Genomic DNA, 14233 nt, shown 5'->3' on the forward strand with positions numbered 1-14233 from the left:
ACCGAGACGTTCCTTTATCGGGGTCAGCAAATATACCTTCATCGGACCGTTAGCCGTAACCGACGTTGCAGCGACAGCATGTTTATTGGGCAGGGGACATTTCTTTGCAAACTTGTAGTAGTTTTTTTAGGCCGACAGTGGTGCTTTGTCGGTTTTTTTTTACTTGGATATGTGTTATTCTTATAAGGAAGAAAATGATAGCCACGTTTTGAAGAACAGAAACAACGATACATTTATGATGGAAGCCATAGCAGTGGAAGGCTCCAGAAATTTCGAGAAACTAGCGTCATTATTTTGAACCTAAATCTAAGTACACGGACCTCAAGCACTTTCGCCCTCATCGAAAATGCAGCCACAATGGCCAGAATTCAATTCCGTGCCTGCGTGTCAGCCGTCTCGCACCACGACCGCTACGGACAAACGCGACGTGTTCTCTGATTATCAAAGAACATTTTGAAGAGCGTGGCCGGCCAGGTTTGCCTTCATCCGGCTTGGCACTAATATTCAGAAAATGAGAGTGTGGTAGACGAAGCTCGTCAAAGTTTATGGCACGTACGCATCAGTGTCTTGTGACTCATTCCAGCATACGCACTCCAGGCACAGCTACTTAATGACAAAGATGCTTTTGTCGTTGAAATACACCCCATACACGTGCTCTTACGAAACAGTCAATCATGACAGGCACGTGCTTGATCAAGCGCGAACGCTTTGCAGAAAAGATGCCACAATACACGAATCACCTTGCGAGCTTGTGTATTCGGAACTGAGGATTGTGTGACTTTCCTTGAGCGGTTGTATCACAGCATTGCGTAGGAGACAATAGATGCACCTATCAATGTCGTTTATAAAATTTTTGGCATTGTGAAATAGCATTTTTTAATTGCGGACTGCTATTTCAGCTCAGGTAAAAAACTGGTCATCTAAACGGGCAGAATATGTACCCTTGCGCATCTTTTTACAGTGTCCCGAAACGCCATCCGCGCCACGCGTTTTCCACGCCTACAGCTGCACAAAGTACAAATGTTCATTACTTGTTTTTCTTTTTCCCGCCCAGACCGGATGTGCGCTCTGCTCTTTGTCGCGGGCCTATATTGGTAACCGTTGCGAGGCTCAATCAACCCAGCTCATCCGCTCAGACCCGCTGCATTGGGAATCGAAAATTGGAGCGTCGCGCACCTGTGTAACAAAACCTTTTCTTTGTTTACTGTAGTCGTAAGCTTTAGAGAGGCCAACCTGGTCCGGCGCAGTGTTACCGCAGTCTGCTTGAGTGTACACCATTCGCTGGTACAAGACAATGGCACAGGTAACTCGTCATTCTCGCATCCTTATATAACTATTAAGAATATTGAAGAGGCTTGAATATTTCAACTTTCATAAATATTTTCTGAAAACAATTTGTGATCTACTAAAGTCAGTTTTTGGTGCACTATTCATTTATATTTGTGCACAGTGCGAGTCACTAACTTTAAGGCAGTGAGAGGCGCACTTGTCAGTTAAATCATTAAAACATCATAACTTATTTAATTTGGCTAGTTGGTATTGACTGTATGCTTCCACATTACTAGTGACCACGCACGAAGACGCCGAAATAGAGACAGCAAAACCGCCAGACTTCGACTGAGCTTCAATAGACGTAAAAGATAAAATGTGCATATTGCTTCACTGAACACACGCAGATGCGCCGTGAATATTCGGTAAATCATGTGGAAGCGCACAAAGGTCACTATGATATAATTGCAGATTTTAATTTTATTTCATACATGACCATCGTCACCCATCCCGAATAATTGGTAAGTATTTAATGGAGTTCAGTGAAAGTTGAGTGTGTGGTTCTGGGCTAAAAAAGATGAACAGTAGAAATACTACTCCCCACTTCCCGTTCTTTATGGCTATTCCCAACTCCAGAAAACGCTTTGTGTTCTGGTAACACTGGTCTATAAAAAAATGGTCGCACCTAACAGCGTCAACGCGGCCCTTTTACTTGGCACTGTGCTGGAGTTTTATGAGGGGGACTAGGATGGCGTTGCTTTGTCAAATAGCTGGCTGCGGGCCGCCTCTTTTTCTTAGGCATAAAGTATTTTCATCGAAAAACTGTGGAAACACTGGTGCTGGGCGCGCAAACATCAAGCCTCTTCGGTAAACCAGTAAACATTTACTACAAGTTCAAGGACCTGCCTAACAAGCCCGAGGTTGAGTAAGGCAACGGCTCATGCATTGTGGGCCTCCCCGAAGGTTCTAATAAATTAGCCCTGCGTTGCTGCATTGGAACATATTTACAGGGAAAGCCTTAACAGTTTTCAAAGTAACTACACGCTGCAACTTGTGCTGCCGATTGCATGTATTCCATTAGGTTCTGTTGCCCAGTCAAAAGCTGTGCAGACGCATGTTTATCACTTGGCTAGAGAACAGAGTTATGCCTAGGCCAGTGTATCTTGAGACAAGGAAATTCATACTTTTGATTGTAATAGGAATGCTGTTTCTTTTTCGTTCCCGATCCGTGTTATCAGGCTTCTAATGAATAAGGCCACCTACTTCAGAACACAGGTTTGTTCATGTGTGCAAGAGTATATTTAACGCAGATATATGCATGCACACTATGCAGGCTAAGAATACAAGGATATTCTAAAATATATATTTCTCTCTCTCTCCCTCTCTCTCTATATATATATATACATATATATATATATATATATATATATACATACATATATATATATATATATATATATATATATATATATATATATATATATGAGTAAGTATATAATGAAGAGTAAAATAGTAACTTACTTCTCATCAGTGCCACGAATCAACAACATACTTTCCCGCCATTTCAACATAATTAGGCAAAGCAAACGATTAGCTTCAATTTTAGCGAAGCTATCTCACGTGGCGTACCACAGGAGTAAAAACCTGAAGGACATTCTTCTCAGAGCAAAAACAAACCCCTACAAAATTCAATCATGGTTCCATCCCTGCGAAAAAGCTCATTGCAAGGTATGCCCACAGATGGTCACAACACGTGAATCAAACGCGAACTTCTCGGATTTCAAATTCTGCACAACTGTAAACCTTAATTGTGTCTCCAGTAACGTAGTATACATGCTACATTGCAACATCTGTAGACAAGACTGTATCGGCCAAACAGACACGCCATGTCGGCAGTGGTTCAATAATCACCGGTACCACGCCACTTCACTGCCGAAGCTACCTTTATCTAGACATCTGCGCCTGCCAAACCACAGTTTGAAAAATATCAGTTTAACTCTTTTACAGTCCGCTTTCTCAAACAGGCGCCAGCGCGAACAGCGTGATGTATATTTCATTTGAAAATTTAGAACATTAGTAGCCGGCATCCACGAGAGCCCCAGAAGACTCTTCTGCCTACAAGAAGTAAGCCAGGAGGAAATTGGTGCCAAAGACTCATAGCTCGAGACCATGCTTGTTTTTTCTTACTGACTCGTACGTGTACAATGTTCTTTCTGGGTTTTTTCTTTTCTTTTTCCTTTTTGTTATATATACTTTTTCGTCACGTGTGCATACAAAGTGTTTATGCTCGCCTTCCACTTGATGGCCGTTAAGCGGAAATGGGCGAAGATGAAAGGTAAAGAGCCGACCGACCTATTAAGGGGACACTCTTTCCTAACGCAAGCCGTCGCGGGCCCCTCCCGCCACCACGGCGACAATCTTGGGTGGCCCGACACACGTTGACTACTGGCCAGCACAGGATGAGAACCGGATGTGGACTTACACCGACATTTGGATGTGCACAGTCTGGTTTCGTGCTCAGCGTTCACAGTGTTTTGTTTGTTTGTTTCTTTTTTATTTGTTTTTTGTTTGTTTTTTGTTTGTTTTTTTAGTTCTCTCTCACTCTCGCAAACATCTTTCTAGGCGAGGGTGACGTGCGAGCCACGAAGTTTGAACGTCGTTGTTAGTAAAACTCATCCCCTGAAAAAGGGGGACCTCTCCAGAAACTGTAGGGAAGAAAATATATTTATCCTTGTTGACAGAGCTAGCGTTGTGTCATATCCCATACCTTCACAAATACTAAATGGCCCATTGATATCTTACTCTCAATATATATATATATATATATATATATATATATATATATATATATATATATATATATATATATATATATATATAAGAAAGAAGTGTATACCTAAGGGCTCGTTTTTCCAACTTTTCACACATGATTAATAAGACCTAACAGACAATCATGCCAAGGAATAATTATGGGAAGTTAGTAGAACCAATGTAATGTATATAAGAAGAAAATTGAGTGAAACATTAGCCTGCCATGAGCAGGAATCGAACGTATGACCTTCCAATAACGCGTACGATGCTCTAACCACTGAGCTATCACAGCGACGTTCCCTGTGAATTTAAACGTGGGAGTGTCAGTCAGCGCCATCTGTAGCCAAGCGGCGAGTGTGGAACACCCTTTTATGAGCCTGTGTGGCGTCATGTAGCACGTAAACCTATTACGCGCGGGTAGCTGACCAATAGTCCCTCGTATACAACCTAACTGCACCAAGTCTGCCAGTATATTGTTACCACATGTGTAATTTAGGTATGTGCACCTGTGTAGCGGGGAGCATGGTGGTGGCAGAACAAGAGAACGTTCGGTTAATGGCAAGAGCTCGCTGGTGCTAGTGCCAATGATATGGGTACCAGGCCATCGTAGTATATTTATAAACGACATGGCTGACACACTTGCGTGAACATCTCTGGATCTTCCGATTGTGCCAATCATGCCTCCTACAGCTTATGTAACAGCAGCGAGGTTTAGAAAACTTTCCCTTCTTGAAGATTCATCAAAAATCATGATAATGAATCCAGATTTCTCGCACCTGCCCTTCACATAGAATATAAAATGATGTCCCACGCGTAAATTGGAAGTCTTCATAACAAAATACGTTGCCGTGTACCACCTCCTAAATTCTACTTAAACAGGTCTGGTCTGGTGCCATCCCCTCTGTGCTCAAGCTGTAACGAACCTGAACATTTCGACAGTTTTCTTATCACATGTCACCGTTTCAAAAATCAAAGAAAAAACTGCTTCGAATTTTTATTCAGAAAACTAGGAATACCACTTCATACTCCCAATATTTTGTCTTTTGGGGCCACTTCATTGGGACACAGCGACAGGAACATCTGCCGGGCTCTCTGCGAATTCTTATATAACACAAGAAGGTTACCTTGCTGAGTCAGCGATCAGCTCTCGAATTTTACTAGCCACACTACCACTTATTATTTAGCTGATACACTGCAATGATTCAACTTTCAGGAGGAATTCTTATAACGATTTCACCTCAGATATTCAACGAATTGTATTAGTTCTCTCCCCCCTTTTTTCCTTGTTTTACATTGCGCCAAATTATTTTAACAGTCAAAACACAGTAATCATATCCCCCTAGTCTAGAAAACCTAAAAGTATTGACTTGCATTAACCACCGGCTTCTTGGCCAATCCCCCTTAGTGGACGAGAGCCACAAAAGAAAGGAACAAGCAAGCAAGCTCGCTGGTGCGCGTTCACTACTGTATACCGTCGAGTCGACCGTTACGTCGGCTCTGAATAAACCCCTCTCGTAGACGTAACAGAGTGGTGGAGGTGCTGGGTACGGCACGTCGACGTACCACGGAGCCACAGCTGTTTGGAGTTCGCCGGAGCCGTCGTCTTGCCGGTCTGCCGCCGACAACAGTCGTCATAGCCCAGAGCGAAGGTCAGGAATCAACTGCCTCGACTTGGCGAACGTCTACGCTGGCTACACCTAGTCATCACGACATGGAACCCCGCCCGTTTGCGGGAATGGCAGGAGAAGATATGGACGCGTGGCTAACGCACTACAAAAGGGTGAGCCGGTACAACCACTGAAACTCTATCGATCAGCTGGAAAACGTCGCGCTGTTTCTCACAGACACTGCCCTGATGTGGTATGAAAACGATGAAGAGTCCTTGACAACATGGGCTCTTTTTTCTGAAGAACTGAAGAAGTGTTTTGGTGACTGCGACTCAAAAAAGAAAAGCGCAGAGCGGGCTCTTGCTGGAAGAGCCCAGACTCCTGGAGAAACGTGCACTGCTTACATAGAGGACGTTCTTAAGCATTGCAAGATTATAAACCCGTAGATGCCTGAAGAAGACATGGTCGGACACCTCTTGAAAGGCATAGCGGAAGACGTTTACAATTTTCTGATAGGCAGGGATGACCTCACCTCTGCCTCCGACGTCCAACATCACTGCCGCACGTTTGAAAAATTGAAGACTCGTCGCATCGCCCCAAAATTTGGTTGGCTGGCAATCGTGAGAAGGGTCGCCAACGTCGACGTGAGCCCGCCCACTGACCTTGCCGCTACTATTCGGGCATTTGTGGGTGAAGAGCTGCAGCGACAAGGTGGCAGGGTTGACAAAACCATTCCTTATCCACCTAGAAATCCACCCTACTACACGGCGGTGCCATTAGCTCCTTTGCCACCATCAGTATGTGTAACAGACATCAGCGAAACTGGAAATCCGCGGCTACGTCGTGACTCTATCGCGGCCGACCAGCGATATGGCCAACGCCTTCGTCACGGCCCCGCCACACAGAGGTGGGCAGCCCCCTCTAAGCAAGCTCGTCACCGACTCTTCACAGCTGACCGGTCTCAGCACTGGTTCGGCGAGCGTCCTCTACCAGTCTGCTACAACTGTGGCTTCAAAGAACACATTGCCAGGTATTGCAACTACCGGCAGCCACCAAGGTACGACCGATCACCGAGATTTAACCGTTCTGGCGTTACCCAGCACCTCCACCACTCTGTTACGTCTACGAGAGGGGTTTATTCAGAGCCGACGTAACGGTAGACTCGACGGTATACAGCTGTGAACGCACACCAGCGAGCTCTTGCCGCCAACCGAACGTCCTCTTCTTCTGCGACCACCATGGTCCCCGCTACAAAAGTGCGCATACCTAATTACACATGTGGTAACAATATATATATATATATATATATATATATATATATATATATATATATATATATAGTGGGAGTAATAATTCAATGGGCCAGTTAGTCTTCGTGAAGGTATGGGATATGGCACAACGGGAGCGTTGTCAACAAGGATAAATATATTGATTTCCCAACAGTTTCGGGAGGGGTCCTCCCTTCATCAGGGGATGAGTATAACTCATCCCCTGATGAAGGGAGGACCCCTCCCGAAACTGTTGGGAAATAAATATACTATGAAGTCTTGGTAGTCTGGGTTGCGACAGCGTTTAATTGAGGAAAGACCTCGCAAAACGAACGGGCAGAGCCAGTACACAGACGATGACGATGATGATGAACCAGAGTGGCAATGAGGACAAAGAGACAAGCGGATGATGGTGATTGCGATCATGCAGGGATGAGGACAATGCAAGTAACAAATGCCCACAATACTTATCCTTGTTGACAACGCTCCCGTTGTGCCATATCCCATATATATATATATATATATATATATATATATATATATATATATATATATATATATATATATATATTGTAGCGAAGCCTCCGAACTCTGAAATGGGTCGAACTCTTGAGTACCTTCTAGTGGGGCTACCCAACAAGGACGCCGCTCGCACGGAGAGCCCGTGCTTGGCTGTGACTGTCGCCATTGTATATTCTCGCTCGTTGCCGGCTATTAAACGCCTTAACAATTTGGTGGAGAGTGCTGCGATCCCTGTCTATGCCTTTGCAGCTACTATCACGTACCCTGCCATCTACTATGTACCACGACGCTTCTCAGCAAACGCCTCCTCCAATGCCACCCCCTTGTCCCGGTTTCCCCAGAATCCGCGATCCACCCATCCTCACTGGCGCTGATGGCACTGACGTGGAGGACTGGCTCGCCATGTACGAGCGCGTGAGCGTCCCCAACAAATGGGACGAGGACGGCAAGCTGACCAACTTGGTGTTTTACCTTGCCGGTGTCGCCAGTTTGTGGTACAACAACCACGCGTCCGATTTTGCCACCTGGTCCGATTTCAAGACCGCAATCGTAAACGTCTTCGGCCGCCCTGCTGTTCGCAAGCTGCAAGCCGAGCAGCGCTTGCGTGAACGTGCTCAGGAGGCTGGTGAGTCATTCACCAGCTATATTGAAGATGTCCTGGACCTATGTAACGAATCCAATCACGCCATGTCCGAGTATGACAAGATCCGAAACATCATGAAAGGCATTGACGATGATGCCTTCACGATGCTGCTCGCCAAAAACCCCGGCACGGTGGCTGAGGTCATCACACTGTGCCAGAGCTACGAGAAGCTCCGCCGGCAGCGTTCGATGACCCGACGCTCCCCACCACAAGCTGCAACGCTTGCTGGCTTAGAGGCCAGTTGTGACCAAGTGGCGTTGATGGCAGACCTGAAGTCCTTTATCCGTGAGGAAATCGCGCGTCAGTTCTCGCTCCTGCCCTTTGCCCACCGACCTGCTGTTCAACAATCGGCTACTACCCTTCTCCCTCCCATTCGCCGAGCGATTGAACAGGAAATAGCAGAGGTAATGCCTGCTTACCACCCCCAACAGCCTCCGGCTCCTGCGTCCCTGAGTTACGCGCAAGTGGTCGCCAGGCCGCCCCAAGTCGTTCAAGCACCCGCCCCTCTGACCTACGCTGAAGCTGCTGCACGACCTTCGTCCTTTGCAGCGGGTATGCCCGCTACGTATGTTGACGTAACCCCTCAGCCTCAGCTTCAGTCAACCATGCAGCCACCGTTCCGTCCATCGGCCCTTACGACATGGGTGAGACCTACCCCGGTGAACAGATGGCGCATACCCGACAACCGGCCCATCTGCTTTGCCTGTGGTTACGCCAGTCACGTAACCCGTTATTGCTATCGCGCACAGCCGGCTCCGATTTCTTCGCCTGTTGCTGGCCAACTCAGCCGTCCTTATCACGAAGAACCGCCGTCTATGCCACCTCGGTCTCGCCCAGGTCCATCTCGAAGATTGCCGTCTCCACGACTTCGTTCCCTGTCCCCCATGCGGCCAAGTGCGGCTGCTCATGAGCGGGAAAACTAGTCTTCGCAGTCCCCGAGGCAAGGACTGCGACGCTATCGCAATGTGAAAGCCCTCAGAGCAGCCCCTCGAATGTCATTGACGTGCTTGTGGACGGTGTTTGTGCATCGGCTCTTATTGACACTGGAGCTGCCGTATCAGTTATGGACGAAAAACTCTGCCGCTTACTTCGAAAAGGGACGACGCCACTTTCTGGGTTATCCCTCCGTACTGCAAGTTTGCACCGCATTCATCCTACAGCAGGGTGCACAGCTCGCGTAGTCATCCAGGACGTTCTGTATGTCGCCCAGTTCATCATCATTCAGGCATGCTCTCATGACGTCATCCTGGGATGGTACTTTCTCTCCCGCCATGACGCCGTCATCCATTGTGCCACCGCCGAAATTGAGCTCTCACCCTTCTCGCATTTGACGCCAGAAGACAGTCCCCCGACACTGAGCAAGATTCTAACGAAAGACAATACAACAGTGCCTCCAAACTCGACGACGGCTGTGTCTGTTTACTGCGCTGGTCTCTCCGACACCGTTGGACTTGTTTCGCCATCTGACCGCGCTTGCAGCAGGAAAGGGTTGCTAGTACCTTTCGCGACCGTGCAGGTCAACCAGGGCAACACTGCTATTTTTGTAACCAACCCGTCCCCGTACGCTGTTACCTTGCTTCGAGGGGAATGTCTCGGCAGAGCGGAACCAGTCGACGACGCACAAGTCCTGGACGTACCCGATGACACGCGCGGTCACAGGTCGTGTGCCACCAATGCTGTTTCCACTTGATTCGTCATCTGCTGATCTATTTGGCCCCTCCATCGCTGACAACCTTACGGCCGTACAGCGTTCCCAACTTGTGGACCTGTTGCAAGAATATCGTTCTTCTTCTTTCGATGTCGGGCGAAATTCTCTCGGTCGCACGTCCGTTGTTACGCCTCGCATTGACACTGGTGCCCATCCACCTTTACGGCAACGTCTATATCGCGTGTCGCCTGCTGAACGTCGAGTAAATAATGATCAGGTTGACGATATGCTCCGACGCGACGTTATTCGGCCCTCGGACAGTCTATGGGCGTCTCCTGTTGTTCTTGTTGCTAAGAAAGACGGTTCTGTGTGGACTACAGACGGCTCAATAAGATCACTCGCAAGGATGTTTATCCACTGCCACGCATCGACGACGCGATTGACAGCCTTCATGGAGCCGATTTTTTTTCTTCTCTCGATCTGCGCTCGGGGTACTGGCAAGTACCCATGGCTGACGACGCTCGACCAAAGACCGCCTTCGTCACGCCAGACGGCTTGTACGAGTTCAACGTCATGCCGTTTGGTCTATGTAATGCACCTGCGACCTTTGAGCGCATGATGGACACCGTTCTGCGCAACTTGAAATGGTACACGTGCTTGTGTTACCTCGACGATGTCATTGTCTTTGCTCCGGATTTCTCCACGCATCTCCAACGTCTGAAAGAAGTTTTCGCACGTGTGAGCAATGCCGGCTTGCAACTAAATCTGTAAAAGTGCCGCTTTGCAGCACGGCAACTCACCATACTGGGGTACGTCGTGTCCAAAGACGACATTCTTCCTGATCCTGCCAAGCTTCAGGCCGTGGCCGAATTCCCCAAACCTGCATCTGTCAAAGAACTGCGTAGTTTCGTGGGCCTGTGCTCATACTTCCGACGCTTCATACGAAATTTCGCCACGATCATATCACCGCTGACGAAGCTCCTTGGAAGCAACGGGCCCTTCAATTCGTGGTCATCCGAGTGCGACGACGCGTTCGCGAAGCTCCGCCATTTGTTGACGTCGCCTCCCATTCTACGCGACTACGACCCTACAGCCCCAACGGTGGTGCACACGGACGCCAGCGGTGTAGGCCTCGGCGCTGTCCTGGCGCAGCGAAAACCCGGATTCCCTGAATATGTCGTAGCATATGCAAGCCGTACGCTCACGAGAGTCGAGAAAAACTACACCGTCACGGAGAAAGAGTGCCTGGCGATCGTTTGGGCTCTTACAAAGTTTCGGCCTTATTTGTGTGGTCGCCCATTCGATGTCGTCACCGACCATCATGCACTATGCTGGCTTTCATCATTAAAGGATCCCTCAGGCCGTCCCGCCCGTTGGGCTCTTCGCTTACAAGACTACGACATCCACGTGCTCTATCGCAACGGACGCCAGCATGCTGACGCCGACGCCCTCTCGCGCTCCCCTCTGCTGAAAATGATGTGCTCTGCTCAGTATCCTCGGCTGCTGTTTCTGCCATTGATGTTGACATCATCGCTACCGAACAGCGAAAAAATAATTGGATCGGCCCGCTCATCGACATGCTCTTTGATCCATCCGCAACGCCACCCACGCGTGCCTTGCGTCGTCAAGCTCGCCGTTTCACCATTCGTGACGGCCTCCTACACGGACGCAATTATGACGCCGACAGTTGGCAGTGGTTACTCGTGATACCCCGCAGTCTGCGGTCAGACATATGTGAATCCTTACCTTCTGATCCGCAATGCGCGCACTCTGGGGTATTCAAAACCTACCATCGCATCCGACAACGCTACTTCTGGCGTGGGATGTACCGCTATGTGCAGCAGTTCGTTCGCTCTTGCCTGACTTGCCAACGCTGTAAACTGTCAGCCCACATGTCGCACGCTGGTCTGCAACCGTTACCTTGCCCTGACCGCCCCTTTGGGCGCGTAGGTATCGGTTTGTATGGACCACTTCCTCTGACGTCGGCTGGTAACCACTGGGCCATCGTTGCCGTTGACCATTTAACGCGATACGCCGAAACCGCCGCTCTCCCTGCGGCTACTGCGCGTGATGTTGCGTCCTTCCTGCTGCATCGATTTATACTGCGCCATGAACCACCCCAAGAGCTTCTCAGCGATCGAGGCCGTGTCTTCTTGTCGGAAGTCATCGAAGCCATTCTGACGGAGTGCCATTCTGTTCACCGCAAAACTACTGCTTACCACCCACATACGAATGGCCTCACCGAACGCTTTAACCGCACCCTCGGTGACATGCTTTCTATGTACGTCGCTGCCAACCACACTATATTGGGATAATATACTGCCCTTCGTCACCTACGCCTACAACACCGCCCCTCAGAGCACGACTGGTTTTCACCTTTCTACTTGCTGTACGGAAGGCAACCGTCGCACACCATGGACACGATACTCCCGTACACGCCGGATCCATCTGAGTGTACACCTATTTCCGAGACAGCCAGGCTTGCTGAAGAGTGTCGCGAGCTTGCTAAGACTTTTACGTCACAAGAGCAAGAGCGGCGGAAGAGTATTCGTGAAGGCTCCACCACTTCTGAGCCCACGTTCCTTCCTGGTGCGCTTGTATGGCTCTCGATCCCGACCTCTGCAGCTGGCCTCTCTTCCAAACTACGTCCCAAATACGAAGGCCCCTACCGTGTCATCGAGCGCACCTCACCCGTCAGCTATCTGATCGAACCTGTTGAACAATCTTTGGACATGCGCCGCCGTGGGCGAGACATCGCCAACGCGGAGTGCCTGAATGCTTATTACGACCCGCTCATAGTAACAAGGTGTTAGGTCGCCAGGCGACTCCCTCTTCGACCCCGGGGCAATTGTAGCGAAGCCTCCGAACTCTGAAATGGGTCGAACTCTTGAGTACCTTTTAGTGGGGCTACCCAACAAGGACGCCGCTCGCACTGAGAGCCCTTGCTTGGCTGTGACTGTCGCCATTGTATATTCTCGCTCGTTGCCGGGTAATAAACGCCTTAACAATATATATATATATATATATATGTATATATATATATATATATTTGTATTTATATATTTATATATATTATTAGAAAATAAAGGAGCACGCTTACGAAAATTTGGTAGTTGTTCAATCTACGTTTCGGCCGGGGCGCGGCCTTCGTAAGCATTAACAGAAATACGAGTGTGTGGCTGCTTTTATGGGCAGGCATGAACACGTCAGTACAAAACACGTGCGATCAGCATATGTCAAAAAAATTCTTTGAAACAGCCGTGACTACACTAAAAAACCATTAAAAATGTAATACATTAGACAAGATTGTGGGCATGCGAAAAGGCATTTGTAACATTGATCATTTACGACGAGGATCACGCATGAAAAAAAATAAATAAGTGATAATCTTTAGAAAGTATAGAATACGTTATGGATGTTTCTTTAAATATTTTGCAAACTTTCGGACGTCAGGGTATCGTAGAAAGGCATGAAACTTTGCCTACGCATTCTTTAATGCCAGATAACAAACTATTGATTTTGTGAATCAAGAACGATTCTCGAATTTCGCGATCATGGTGCGATATAGAGCCTGATTTTAATAGTGTCACAATAATCTTGTCAAACGAATGACCTGGTAGATTAAAATACTTGGACAATGAAGATGTTGCAAACTGTTTACGTGTGATTTGTGGTTGTTGAAACGGATGCGAAAGGATGTCTCGGTTTGACAGATGTATTGCATGGGGCAGATTGAGCATTCAAGTAAGTAAATGATGTTGCTACTCTCGCAATTTAAGTCCCCTTTAATTCTGAGTGAAAAGTTAGATGCCATGCTTTTAGTAACAGTCGCAGTGGTCATGTGCACACAAACGTTACATCGCGTTTTTTTACAGGGGTGACAACCAACGGGAGCAATCAATCTAGTCTTATAAGAAGTTGCAATGTCGCGCAAGTTCCTTGATCTCCGATATACAACCCGCCGTGATTCAGTGAAAATGTCCTTAAGCCGATCGCTCTGTGTCAGTAATTTATAATGCTCTGACACGCAAGGAATAGACGCAGAATGCGTTAGAACGAGGTTGGTTCGGAAAGGTGGCGCTAATCGCTTGTCGTTACTGATGAGCTCTTTCCGATCGAGACATTCGGCCTTCTGGAGAGCGTCTTCAAATATTTGTGAAGGATATTGTTGTTCGGTGATTGCTTTACGGAGCTGGTTCATATTTATATATATATATATATATATATATATATATATATATATATATATATATATATATATATAAGGGAAAGAGGTGTATACCTAAGGGCTCGTTTTTCCGTGTTTTGACACAATATTATTGAGATCTAACAGACAGTAATGCCAAAGAATGTATTGGGGAAGTTATTAGAACGAATGGAATGTAAATAAGAAGAAAGTGAATTGGGTGAAAAAATAACCAGCCAAGAGCAGGAATATCCTGCTCACGGCTGGTTATTTTTTCAC

The 14233-nt window shown here is 47.5% G+C and overlaps 1 protein-coding gene across 2 annotated transcripts in view; it reads left to right on the top strand.

Annotated features, from left to right (window-relative positions):
* Positions 1-1137: 1137 nt before the first annotated feature.
* LOC119162997 (luciferin 4-monooxygenase) overlaps positions 1138-14233 on the top strand; it is a 562016-nt gene continuing 548920 nt past the window's right edge. Inside the window, exon 1 of one of the 2 annotated variants that reach the window (XM_075882642.1) lies at positions 1138-1303. In XM_075882642.1, coding sequence (XP_075738757.1) covers positions 1295-1303 — 9 coding nt within the window. In that variant the 5' untranslated portion in view covers positions 1138-1294. The remainder of the gene's footprint in view (positions 1304-14233) is intronic. The other variant, XM_037414886.2, reaches the window with a different exon arrangement.

The sequence above is a fragment of the Rhipicephalus microplus genome, unplaced genomic scaffold (assembly GCF_043290135.1).
Source record: "Rhipicephalus microplus isolate Deutch F79 unplaced genomic scaffold, USDA_Rmic scaffold_13, whole genome shotgun sequence".
Taxonomy (NCBI): domain Eukaryota; kingdom Metazoa; phylum Arthropoda; class Arachnida; order Ixodida; family Ixodidae; genus Rhipicephalus; species Rhipicephalus microplus.